Source organism: Populus trichocarpa, chromosome 1 (assembly GCF_000002775.5).
Source record: "Populus trichocarpa isolate Nisqually-1 chromosome 1, P.trichocarpa_v4.1, whole genome shotgun sequence".
NCBI classification, from domain to species: domain Eukaryota; kingdom Viridiplantae; phylum Streptophyta; class Magnoliopsida; order Malpighiales; family Salicaceae; genus Populus; species Populus trichocarpa.
This window is the reverse complement of record NC_037285.2, coordinates 7,343,584-7,357,091: the sequence shown is the minus strand read 5'-3', so window position 1 is coordinate 7,357,091 and position 13,508 is coordinate 7,343,584. Positions and strand designations below refer to the sequence as shown.

The window sequence follows — 13,508 nt, the reverse complement described above, 5'->3', positions numbered from 1 at the left end:
CATGACTTATGTTTGTGTTCTATCGATTTTTAATTCTAATCATAATATAGGGTGAATTTATATACAGACACAAGATTCTAGATCTCAATACACGGAGCTAGGGATCAAGAGAATGATTTCATTCCAGATGTGAAACTTGCAGGAAGATAGATCTCTGCTAAAGTGAGCCATATCATCAAATCTCAAAAGCAAAAAATAACTAGCAACAGCCAAAATAAAATTTAAGAATCCGACTCAAATCAATCTAACTTGTAACTGGAAATGTAAAATTTCCAGTCAAGATCAGAAATTTAGATCCTTACCGAACCATATAGAATTTCCATAATCAAGGCCCTAAAACATCAACTCCATTTTGCCACGTTTATATACAGGCAGGTAATCACATGCATTCTTCAGTGATGAAGAATGTGCTGCATTCACCACTAAACCAAAAGGAAATTCCAGGTTAACATGGCATTGTTCAAAGAACACTTGTAGTAGTTAGCTTGATAAAAGACAGGAAGTAAGAAACTACAGACATGATTCCAACCATCCTGGTAGGATGATATGCAGGCAAAAGAGGGTAAAAAAAGATGATAAAAATTGGAATTTAGCTAAAAACCCCAATACAGTAGAAGGGTCACTTTCCTTTAAGACACCTGGAGACAAATGATGAAACACCCTGAACAGCAAGATCTTCAGCTTGATCTTGGGTTGAACCCTTTATTTGCAAATGCTTTTTGCCAATCTTAAAAGAGTGGTCACCACCATTAATCACATGCAACTCATTGTGAGATTTCATCTTCTTGCAAACAGCTTCCAGCTTTTCAAGGGGACAAAGCCCATCTTTGCTACCCTTCACACACATACATGTAGAGAACAAATAGAGTTAAGAAAACCTAACAGAAGTGACTTAGAATCAAGCTGAGAATTTTATGCAGTATGACAAAACTGTGAAAATAACAGCCATACACAAAAAGTTCACTCAAAATCAACCAGATTGAGTTGCAAGGTTTAATAATTAAAATTACCATCAGTTGATTCAAACTCGGAGTGATGATTAGATGAAGGTAATCAAAGGCATGCACAATTACAATTACCACAGTTGTTTCAAACTTATTTTAAAAGTAATACAATTCAAAAGAGGTACCTGTACAAACATGACAGGGACAGTAAGTTGCAATAGAGTCTCATCCCGCACAGCTCCACCCATGGCCTGAAACATTAGTCAATTAAATTCAATAAACCTTGTTCAATGGGTTCTACATCTGTAATAGCAGGGATGACGTCGCAGACAATTGAAAACAAAATGGCTCCAATAATAATAATAAATAAATAAAAAACATCTCACCTCTATCATCGCAATACACAAAAGTAAACAGGCAAGATACAAGCATATTTGAAATGAGCTTATTAAGCATATTTGAAATGGAATGAAAACAACATTTCTTAGACAATTTACCAACTAAGACAATTTACCAACTAAGTAAAAAACTGGCAAGAATGAAAAGTGATGAACCTTAAGTGGATATCCCAAGCAAATGACTGCTGAAGCATCTATGTCAACCTCGGCAGCAACCATGCAGCTCACTCTACAGCATACCAAAATATTATGTATGTATACAGGTTTAGTCTCAAATCAGTAAAACTTACAGAAACAAGCATTTGATATGAATCTAAAATATCTAGTTATGTGGATCCCTTGTTACTATATGATGGCAACCTCATCAAAAAATCCAAAACACATCCACAACATACCATTGTTATTTGACTTCTTGCATATATCGATGACAAAAAGTTCAGGCATAAAAACAATAAAATACTACACCATGGATTTGCAATGTAGAATACGCTCCTAAATCACTTACCTGTCATATCTACACTTCCAAACTCCCATAAATTTATACCTTGAACCCATGGATTTTCCAGCCAAGATAAGAGGATGAGCGGGGTACTTATCAGTAGTCTTTTTCACAATATCTTTATGAAACTCCACCAATTTCTCCGCTTTTGGAGGAGCCCTTTTTTTCCCACCAGCAATATCTTTAAAAAAAACAAAAACCCCGTTATTTTAAATGGCATTGGCGCGTGAATTCGGACTCCAAAAATCCAAGACCATAAATTTTACTGCTAATAATTAACCTACAGGGATAGTCAAATGTGACAACTTCAACAGCATCCAAAGCATTCTTTAACATCTCCTTCCATCTGCATTTAATTAAAATTTAAGAATTCAAAAAAACTTATTAAGAAAATTGAACATTTTCAGTGACAATGGGAGAGAGAACAACCTGAGCATCCAATCTGAAGAGGACGGAGCACCAGCGCCATGAGCAAAGACAACCACAGGCGAGGACGACGACTTGTCGTTTGTGCCTTCACTCTTGGTCTTGCGCCTTCTCTTTGTTGGAGGTGAAGAATCCATAATTTGTGTTCAAGAAATAAAGATTCAATGTTCAGAAATCTTTCCCCTTTTCGAAACCCTAAAAATCAGAATCGTTCACCGAAAATTGATTTACTTCACGCTAGTTGCTGGTGAAATATCAGCACAGCAGACACATCTTCGCGCCATTTGTTGGTCGTAAGTGACGTGTCGTCTATGACAGTAAGTGACGTGTCGTCTATGACAGTAAGTGACGTGTCGTCTATCTATTAAAAAAAGGATGACCCTTTTGAAAGAAAAAAATAGCAGGCGTAAGTGCACAGGTCTCAGCTTAAAAGCCAACACGCTTGATTTTTTTTTTTTTTGGTTTTTTTTATTTTTTAATTAATATATTTTTTATAATTACATATTGGTCCCCTTTGTTATTTACATTTCTACTCAGGCACTTATTTTTTTTATTTTTTATTTTGATTTTCGGCTCTTTTGTGGAAAAATTATTTGTTTTTAATTTAGTTCTTCAATTATAATTTATTATATGATATTTTTTTCAATTTAATTTTTATTTTTTTATTTCTAATTTTTTTCTTGATCTTTTATAAAAGTCTTATTGATTTTTATATATAAAAAAAAAAGCATCAATACACGGATCCATAGGTAAATCAACTTTTTAAGTTTGTTTTTTAATTAATACCTCTTTTATGTCATTTTTCCTAGCTTATCTAGCTTCTTTTCTTTAAAATAGAGATTATTTTTTAATTATATTGGGTGTCTTTAATTTTTTATGAGGTTAATATGATTTATTTGTAAATTTTTTTATATTTAATATGAATTAAATTTATTTTTATAAATTTAAAATTTTTTCTTTTATAATATTTTTAATATGTGCAACCTTACATAAAAATTTTAATATGTAATAGAATTTTTGTGTCAATTAATTTCTATTACATATTGATTTTAATAAACAAAAACATTAAACACTATCGTGTAAATGATCCTTTGTTGCGTTATTAAATATCTTAATTTATATTTGTCTCTTAATTTTTGCAATTTTATTTTTATTTATTGTTATTTTTTTTTCTATCGAATTATCCCGATTTCATGATCTATGATGCATGAAAGACATGTAATCTTGATATATCTCATATCTAGGTAATGTCTTTCGTGTGTTAACCCATCTTTGCCTATAATAATATTTTTTTCATTTGTTTTTTCATTAATGTTACCTTAATTTTTATAGTATTATCAAATTAATTAAATTTTAACTTGATGATCGAGTTTCTTGTTTTTTTTTAATATAATAATTATTTTTTTAAATTAAAAAAATTAATCCAGCCGAAAACATCACGCGAGCCACTAATCTAAGCATTAAACTAATTAAGAATTAAAAGAACATACCAGTATATAGAATTTTGGTTCTGCAGCTTCTGCCGGTTGCCTACAAGTTGTCGGCAATAGACATTCAGTCAATGAGGCAAGAGTACTTCCGTGGGAGATGGGATTTATACTAGCCTTTGAAATCTGTGATAAAAAAAGAAGAAAGAAATGCTCATGATCATGAAGACTAGTACGTACGAAATCCTCCAGAGTGGTCCGTGCAAGATGGATGCCCCTGTCGAATTTGTATTTTACAAGCTTTATCTTGGGCGTCCATTTAATTGTGGGATTAGGTTGGAATAATAGAGGCACAAATTTCAACAGGAAAAGTGAAACAATTTGATTTATCAGTATATTATATCAAATCAATTGATTCATTGTACCATATCAATACTGGTATCTTGAGTATTTTACCGCACCAACTATCTAATAATTTTATGACATGGTTATAAGAACTGTTCTAGATCATGAACTGTCCCAAGCTAGAGTTTTTACTAGTGAACTTAATTCAACCCAAAACTATATTATTTAAAAATTTATTTAAGAGGCAGGGAGGAAAGTTTACACCCTTAACGGAGAGGTTAGATAGCTAGGTAAAGGAGAAGCACACATTTGCTAACGGCTTCCGGCAGGGTGATTCAAGACGAAGAGAGACTTCGAGGCACAAAATGATCGAGGGGCACCTGGCCATTGAAGAAGTAAAGAACTGGACTAAGAAATTGAAGCCGGGAAGAGACTGCAACGCCCAAGCAAATTTACCAAACATGTGATAGCAGAGCATCATATGACTGATGGGTCAGCTGGTTTTTTTCTCGAACTTGGCTGAAAGGTGGAACCATTTTAAAGCATGTTTGCTGTTCCTTAATAACCTCAACTGGACAGAGGGAGACCCCACCCCCTTGCTCCCTTACATGTGAATTGCATAAACTGTCCTGTCCCATCCAGCATACATTACAGGAGCCTGTCGACCTTTCTGCCACTCAAAATTTGTTTGCATGTTGCAGTGGAACAAAGATAATTTTAATGGACATGATGTAGGAAGGACATCTTCAAGTCTTCAATACAAACACATGGAAACCCAGTACCAGGTAAAATCATCCATCAAAATTAACTATAAAGTTCTAATCACAAGTACTTAAAATAAGCTTTTCCAGCGTTCATTTTGATATCATTAATCTTCCAAAACTTAATACATAGATTCCAATACTTTCAATACTACTCGGTCATCATTAATGAAGAAATCCCATCTAACTAATGAGGGAACAGGATTGTTAAGATAGCACCATGATGCTACATATTTATCTCCCTAGTGTTCACCAGCATTATTATATGTCTGATTTTGTTCTTTGAGATAAGTAATCCCAACCTCCATGTATACAGATGAGTTTGTATATAGAAACTCATGGGACACCAAATTTACTGCAGCTCTTTCCTGCATGGTGGATACCCTACCTTGTAACTCCTTGATAATTAACTAGGAAGCTCTTGATTCTTCTCCACAACTCTCACCCCACTAGCAGATCTAAGCACACTGGCCTGTTTTGAATAACAAATTAAATAGGAAAAAAATAAGGTGTGTCTTGGACAAATACTGATTAAACAAAATGCATGTTGCATAAATGGTCACCTGATCTTCGGTGATTTCTACTGCAAAGCCATCAACAATGACCAAAGATATTTTCTTCTCGTAGCTGCCATGCTCAAGGGTGTTTGCCAATAACTCATCATGCTTCCTGCTTAGATACATATCAAGCTCATAAGCCCCTCTCTTTGTCCTATTATACACAAACAAGAAGAACATTGATCTTAGATAGCTAGCCAGAGATCCAAAGAACAATACAGTGCACGCATAATCAAAGAGATAAAGATATCTTAATTAGTAACATTAACATTTTCTAATTAGTAATGACTAATAATTTAGATCGCTGACCGATCAGCTCGAAGGCGCTCGTATTCAGGATCATAGTTCATGAAAACAAAGTATCTCTCACTTTTTGTACTCCCCATTGCCTCTGCTTTCTTTTATCATATAATGCCTTTCAGCTCCATATGGTAGCTATTTATAAAGAGTTTCAGTCTACTCTGGAGTCAAAAGAGAGGCTCGTCGATTTCTGATTGTCAAGAGAAAATATTTCTCCAGAGAAGGATAAAATGGGAGGAGGGGTGATTTCTCAAGTCTTTTTATCCAGCAGTAACTTTCTTCTTCTTATTATTTTATTAAAGTTGAATGATTCAATAGGGTTTGAAAACCTGAATTTCTAGCGTGCCCCTACCTGCTCTGGTGCTAGATAATGCAAATGCTTAATTAACATTTTGATTATGGAAGCACCATCATTTGACTCCCATTTGAAGTTCCCACCTTGGTAGCAGTAACAAAAAAGAAAGAAGGAAAAAAGACAAATTTATCATCTGGGGTTTTGTCAACTGGACACATGTGACATCATAATATAAATATATGTGGGCAAACAGTGATTTTCCCCTTTAATTTCCTTCTCTAATAGGGATCATAGGAGGCGCACGTGATTACTTAATGAATCTATTAACTATATTTAACATAATGACTCAATTGAGAAATAAAAAAAAAAATAACGATAAAATCGACACGAAAAATATTTTGGGTGTACAATTGACACTACCTTAATAGCTGGGTAATAAATTTGAAGTTTTGTGAAAGAGATATTCAAGAATTGCTTGTGGAAGACAGGTAAATCCACGCAAATTTAATTAAGCAGCACCGATATGAATAATTAGCATTTAATCAGACTGAGAAAACACACCTAATCGCACTAGATATCTAACTGTAAGGTAAGGAGGAAGCAGGAAAAGTAATACAGCGTGGCATGTGTGCCTTCCAAATTGTTGTTTCAGGGCAAATGTAGGAATTTGGTTGATACTCATGACAAGTACGAACCTTTAACTTATTTAGTTGTCTAAAGTTGACTCACAAGAGCTGCCTTTTGGCATTTGGCACTCAGTGCATGTACGGTGACTTTGGTTTTTAAAATTTATTTTTAACATTATTTTTTTTCTTTTTAGAAATAAGTAATTTTGATGTAACAATTAATCTTGTCCTTTATTTATCAACTTTTATATTTATATATTTGGGAGCGAAGATTGGTCTAGCAGTCAACAAGTAAATATTCTCCACCACATGGGAACCCACTACACATATCAAAATACATCATGCCACTTCTCCAGCCTAATAATGCCCTTTCTTTGAAGCACATAGATAATGTTTTTTTCTAATCAATCCACTGGCACATAGCATCAGCATAAGATCCACACATTTCTGCATAACGAGTCACAACTTTCCCACTCTCAAGCCCGGCCTTTTCAAATGAAAGCATGCACCCGGCTGCCCACAGAAACTCTCAAACTGTGACGGTATTTGGTATACTGGAAAAGGATCGTATGTACAGGATATGATAGAGTAATCTTACTTGTTTTGGTTCTTAATTAGTGTGCATATACAAGAGACAAAACAAGAAGATAGTTTTCCTCGTCGGTCTAACCCTTGTTCAACTTATTCCTCACCTGTTCATCAGACATAATATTCTGAAAGGTTTCTCTGTTCCTCAGTAGATCCCCATCTTGGTTATTTATTGCAAATGATTAAGCTAGAGATATTGAAGATGAGATACAACACAGATTGTGTTTTATTTTTTCCAAACGTACTCGTAGGAATGAAATCTTGATGCGGGCTGGTCGGTTTTGAACAGTTCAGAAATTAATACATAGGAGGAGGACATGCAGTTACAGGAACCACATGAGATTGACATGCCGTTTTGTACAATGAGGATAAGGATCGGTCTGAACTTCTGAGTGTTTGTTGTGAATGACTGCAAGAAAACTCCAATATCGAATCAGTTTGAACCACATGGGTTGCAGAAGAACATTTATAGCGCCATCATACCGAGTTGGATAAATCTGCATTTACCATTCCAGCTATTGCTTTTACCGATTACGGAACAGAAGTTGAATACCACAAAGTTAAGGGGTAAAATTCACAATGAAAAGTAATTGACCTATAGTTTTGATTTCATCAATTTCAATTCTACAAGTCTTCAACAATTTCCAATCCAGTCACGGGCTGATAAATAGCCATGGAAGCCAATAATGGACCCATTTTTTGTAATTTTAAATTTTCCGGTTTCTTAAGAGTGCTTCTCGTGGGAAATTACAAGAGTTCAAGAGGGAAAGAAGAGAGAAAAATAAGAAAAACTGAAAGAAAAGTAGAAGAGACGAGCTTTCAGCCAACTATTTGATGACCATAGATTACGTTGGCACTTTTTGAAAAGATTCAAGGGTGTTGGCGTTGAGAAAAGAGAGCCTGTAAAGACAGAGGTGAAACCTTGCTAGTAAGTATCTTCAACCCTCTTTGAACCTTTCTTGCCAAAACACAAAAAGAATTGTTCTTAAATATCATGATGAACTTCCCATGACCTATGTTCCAATGGAATTTGAATGGATCGTGTCCCCTTGAAACCAACATTTTTAAGAGTGATTCGCGTACTACTCTTTATTTTCCCACACGACAAATCTTATCCTCCAAGAGTGCTCATTATGCTGTTCCCACTATAAGATGCGGGTCGTCAGACCTTTAACATATGCCTGCGATTAATGGTGTCCAAATTATTGTTGTTGTTTAGGAATTACTTGGTATCGTGGCCTGTGATACGCTTCAGGCCGGGAAGGAAAAAAAAACCTTTAAAAAAGAATATCAAGATGTCACAAGGGTGTTTTAAAAAGTAAGAAAAAGTCTTGGTTTAGATCATATAACCCATTGTGTTGAGTAAGTTTGTTTTACACCAAAAAAAAAGAAAGAAAAAAAAGTAACAACATCAGATGGATTGAGAACGAAGAAGAAAAGCAGTTATTAAAAGAAAAATAAAAACAAGAAAGATTAGAAAATAAAAAATAATAATACAAGTCAATCCAAGTACATCTTTAAATTAAAAAGCAAATTAAAAAAATATGCAACCTCCATCTCCCAACAAATTAAATATAGAAGAATTAATTTGAAAAAACAAATCAATTAACAAAAAGGAAAAAACAATCCAGCAAACCCGGATTAGCTTATCAAGTCTCAAGACTCGGATGGTGTGAATGGGACAACACAGTAAAAGGCAAGTCAGGAAAAATTACAAGCTAAATGAAAAAAAAATTACAACTGGGCCCGAGTGCGCTGCCTAGATCCAAACACGTTGGGCTCGGGTGTGGCAGTCCTAGCCCACGAGGGTGAAAGTGGGTCCGGGCGTGCTTACGGGATCCAAATACGATAAGCTTCGAAAGTATTGGAAGTGAGAAATGAATCCAAGTGCACTGCCTGAACTCAAGCATGTTGGGCTTGGAGCGCACTTCTAAGGCCAAGCACGTTGGGCTCCGGTATGGAAGCCCGAGCCCATGGGGGTGTTGGGTGTATGCCTAGCAGGGCGTGCACCTTGCATGGGCTCGGGCTTCTTGCCCAAGCTCATGCCCTTTATAGAGTTGGGCTCGGGCTACCACACCTGAGCCGACTCTTCTTAGGCCTGCTGTTGTATTTTGAGCTCTGGATACCAAGCTCGAGCCCAAATAATATTCTTGTTGCATCTATTTTTTGAGATTTTTTTTTGTTATTTTAAAGAGTTTTTTGGGTACCTTTTATTTTATTTGAGGCATCTTAATTTGTCTCGTCTATACTTGTAAGCAGTGCAGCTAGATTCATGGATTCTCGGTATCACTGAATCCCTCATGGGGTGGCAATTAAAAGGGCCATTACAAGGGTGCAAGGGCCAAGAGCGACTAGGACCTGAGGAGGATCAAGTCCTCAAGTGATCGACTAGATGTCGCTGAAAGGCATGAGAATATGAATGAACCACGAGGCATAACGGGACATGCTAAAAGCCCAGTAATTGGGCTTTCCAAGACTTTTGTAGAAGGCCTAAGCCTGGTCGTGCACTTTTTTTTAATTGGAAAATGAACCTGGTCCTGCATATCCAAGTTTCATTTTCTTTGTCTGGCCCAGTTAATCCAATTGGAAACTTGGAGCCCACCAAATTATACCGTGTAAGACCCGGTTCAAAACAGGTATACAAGCAGAGGTTAAAATTTAAATTATACCGTGTAAGACCCGGTTGAAAGCCTGGTAAGTAGTTCCATGAAAGGTGGTTCCCACCTTCACCATCATGCCAGGTGGACTTGTTGAAAATGTACCATCTTAACGCGTTCCTGCTTTTTACTCCCCTGATTGACGTCGGTTTGCCCTACTTTTTTCACATCCTTGAGTTTACAATATAGTCCCCAACTTTTTATAGGATCCTAATGGAAACGCGGCAACTGTGTTTTTTTTAATTTTAAATTTTTTAATTAAAAATTATTTTTTATAATTTTAGATCGTTTTGATATTTTAATTTTAAAAATAAAATTTTAAAAATAAATTGTTTTTTATATATTTCTAAATAAAATCATTATCGCAATTCAAAATAAGCTATAAAATTTGCTTTGAATTTGTACCATCACTAATCCTCCCTCATTTGGAGAGGGGCGCGTGGATGGCGTTTAAATTGTTTTTCTTATTTTATTTTATTAAAAGTATTTTTCTACCATTACATAATCATAAATGAGAAACTGTAATTGTTATAATTCAAACATTACTTCACTTAATACGCAACTGTTAAACTAAACTTATTTATGTGTTTTTTTTTTAATATTTGATTCATTCCTCTAGTTGTTTGGTATATAAAGTTGATGGGACAGATTTTTATTTTGTTACAAATAAGAGCTTTTATTTTTATTTTTATTACAAGAAAACACACACATTGGTGTAAAAAAGGCAAGTTTTACACATGTATATTAAGTTTTAGATAGTTGTTGATTATAATAAATATATGAAACACGCTTGGAATATTATTTATATTCAAGCAAATATGGTAAAATACATTTTATATATATATAAAGAGTGATATCATTATCCCTGAGAAGGTAAGCAAATGTGGACATTTATACAAAAATAGACTTATTAATTCCATCATTCTTCCATTAAAACAACATCCCTTCTTTATTAACCAAAAAGTGAAACAAGATTGCACAAAATTATATAATAGGATGTCTTTTTAGAACCGTGATTTTCATTGTTGATTAAATGTACACTTGACAACTTGGCAATTGTATTTTGCAAGTTTTGCTTTTTGATCCCTTGACTCTCTTTTTTTTCAATTAAGCCCTTTCAAGTTATGTTTTTGTGTTATGCACTTATGTATGTTCTAATCTATTTTTTCAAGGGTTTTTTTATGTTTTGTTAGGATTCTCTAACGTTGTTTGAAGACTGATTTTACAAAATTAGGCTATTACTTCTTCTCGAGAAAGTTATAAAAATCGATGGAAAAAAAGATTCTTGGTTGACTGGATTTCAGTTATCAAAAACTTTTATTTTGATATGTATGTATTCTAAATTAAAAGAATAACTAAATGGAGTTGATTTCTACCTTTAATGACACCAGAAAAAAAATAATAATGGACATTGGAATTTTTTAAAAAAATTGATCTGATTTTAATTTTTTATGCCAATTTAAATATGTTTTGTTATTGAAAATAGGATTTTCAAGTTCATATAATTTGTTTTACATATGACTGGTTTGTTAACTACATTCCCTCACCATTCTCAAATCAAATATTTAGTATGTATTTAATATTGTGATGCATGTTTGTTTTTTAAAAGTGTTTTTTAATTGAAAATGTATCAAAATATATTTTTTTATTTTTTATTTTTGATATGTGCACATTAAAATCATCTAAAAATATAAATTAAAACATCAATTTGATGCTTTTTTTTCCACATAAAAAGTAATTTAAAAGGCAAGTTATAATGCAAAAAACAAGCACTCACAATACTATTTGGTATTGTAGTAGTTTATATTTTTTGCCCAACCATAGAAAATAAATCATATGATTAGCCAAATAGTTTATGCCTTTTGCATCAAACCCTACAAATAATTACATTTCAAACATTTATTTTGTAGAAGATAAAATAATCTATGTTTCATTTGTTTTAAATAAAAAAATCTATTTTATATTAATTTTAACAAGATATATATTTTTTAAAATATAATTTTTTAAATTCACAATATCAAAAATACATTTAGAATGGTTAAATTTGCTTATCACGCTCCATGGTACAAATGTATTTTTATAAATTAATTAAGAAGAATTATAGTCTTTTTTTCATAAAATATATTTACAAATGTATTTTTATAAAATACACGCTCCAAATTTCTCCTACACGCAAGTCTCCCTTAATTATTGACTCTTACCATTTTCTAAATAATAATAATCTTTTTGTTTATGGGAGTATTTGACATGTTTAGTTTCAACTGATTTTTGTTAAGTTTTTTTAAATAATTTTATATCCTCATATCAAAAATAAATTTTAAAAATAAAAAATATATATTATTTTAATATATATTTTTAAAAAACTCTATAAAATGAAAGGAATTCCCACCGATTAAACAAAAACCCGATCAAAACGCTTATCCTTTATTTCCACCGAGCACGTGCTTTGTGTCCCGTCTTGCCTGCTGCCCGTTTCTTTCCCACCTGCCCAATCTGTCCCGCTTTCCCTCCCTCTATATAAACCTCCACATGTTCAGACGAACCCTTGACAACCTTTCGATCTCAAAATGGCCGATAAACTCGCCGGTACCATCACTGTCACTGTTCTTTTCTTTCTATGCACCGTCGCATTTTCTCGCACCCCGTTAGATCTAGAGACTCTACCCGAATTACCAAAATCCGAGCCGAAAGCCACACCTGTTCTCCTCCTCCCTAGCCAGGGTCTCGAAACCGCAGTAAAGCATCCAGTGGAGGTAAAAATCGAGGAAAAAAGGGACCCAGGGTCATCAACAACGGAATCGATCGAGACGGTGGTGCCGTTAACAGTTGTGACTTTCCGTCCAATAAACCGTCAGTTCTTCCCTCGACGTCCCTTACTGCCGTTACGTCCTCGTCACCGATGTCGTCATGGGCAAGGGATGGTGAAGCCACGTTTCTACGGTAATGATATGATTGTATCTGGTGGGAAGGTTCATGGACATGGACTTGATGATAAGGAGACACGTGGCGTTGGGAGGCAGATTCCTGTCAAGAGGGCCAGGATTTACTTCTTTGATGACGTGGCAAATGGAGAGCAGAGGGAGTGGAGATACAAGAAGCATCAGAAGCACCTCCAAGTGGAAGGAGAAGAGAGGGAAAAAGAAGAGAAGCATGAGCATGAACAGGAGCACAAGTGGGGGTTGTTGAAGGGGTTTCGCAAGTTTTTGAAGCATAATTTTTGAGGAAATTTGGAAGCTATTAGTATTATAAAATATTATGTGTGTTTTGTGCTGGGTTTCATATTGCATCCTGTGAGAGAGATGTGTAGTAGTGTGCTGAATCGAAATGCTTGTTGCTGCTCTATAGCCGATATGTATATGGCATGTGATATATGAAATTACTTATGTTTTGTGTTTCAGGCAGGCAATTTATAATTAGATTCTTCCACCCTTCAAGCCTATGAAGGTTTGCGGGGATTTTCAAGAACAATTTGGAGCTGTGGTAGCCTACTGGAACAAGGACTTGGACATCGATCATAAAATAAATCTTTTTTTTTTAAAAAAAAAAATAGAACAATCGATAGAGCAAATGTTTAATAAGAAAAATATAGTTGTCCGTAAATCTTTATTAGATTTATAGCGATTATTTTTATTTTTTTTAATGATCTATAATTATAAAAAAATTAATTTAAAATTTTAAAAATTTC

The 13,508-nt window shown here is 34.1% G+C and overlaps 3 protein-coding genes across 4 annotated transcripts; 1 reads left to right on the top strand and 2 right to left on the bottom strand.

Moving 5' to 3' along the window:
* Positions 1–215: 215 nt before the first annotated feature.
* Positions 216–2,577, bottom strand: LOC7472713 (uncharacterized). Of its 2 annotated transcripts, none has more exons than XM_024599917.2 (6): positions 2,271–2,577; positions 2,126–2,187; positions 1,848–2,022; positions 1,499–1,571; positions 1,130–1,195; positions 216–835 (listed from the first exon to the last, which is right to left on the bottom strand). In XM_024599917.2, the coding sequence occupies exons 1-6, from the start codon at positions 2,402–2,404 to the stop codon at positions 620–622; spliced, it is 726 nt and encodes a 241-aa protein (XP_024455685.1). In that variant the 5' UTR covers positions 2,405–2,577; the 3' UTR covers positions 216–619. The 2 variants fall into 2 exon arrangements, with proteins under 2 accessions (XP_024455685.1, XP_002297982.1); XM_002297946.4 differs by having other exon boundaries at positions 1,887–2,022; positions 2,271–2,573.
* A 2,294-nt stretch (positions 2,578–4,871) lies between these two features.
* LOC7467095 (subtilisin-like protease SBT2.5) lies at positions 4,872–5,876 on the bottom strand. Its single transcript, XM_002297945.4, has 3 exons — positions 5,667–5,876; positions 5,364–5,511; positions 4,872–5,272 (listed from the first exon to the last, which is right to left on the bottom strand). Exons 1-3 carry the CDS (start codon positions 5,741–5,743, stop codon positions 5,207–5,209), a joined length of 291 nt encoding a protein of 96 aa, XP_002297981.2. The 5' UTR covers positions 5,744–5,876; the 3' UTR covers positions 4,872–5,206.
* Positions 5,877–12,136: 6,260 nt separating this feature from the next.
* On the top strand, positions 12,137–13,220 carry LOC7472712 (uncharacterized). The gene has a single exon (XM_002299444.4). The coding sequence runs from the start codon at positions 12,391–12,393 to the stop codon at positions 13,042–13,044; it is 654 nt and encodes a 217-aa protein (XP_002299480.3). The 5' UTR covers positions 12,137–12,390; the 3' UTR covers positions 13,045–13,220.
* Positions 13,221–13,508: the final 288 nt, after the last annotated feature.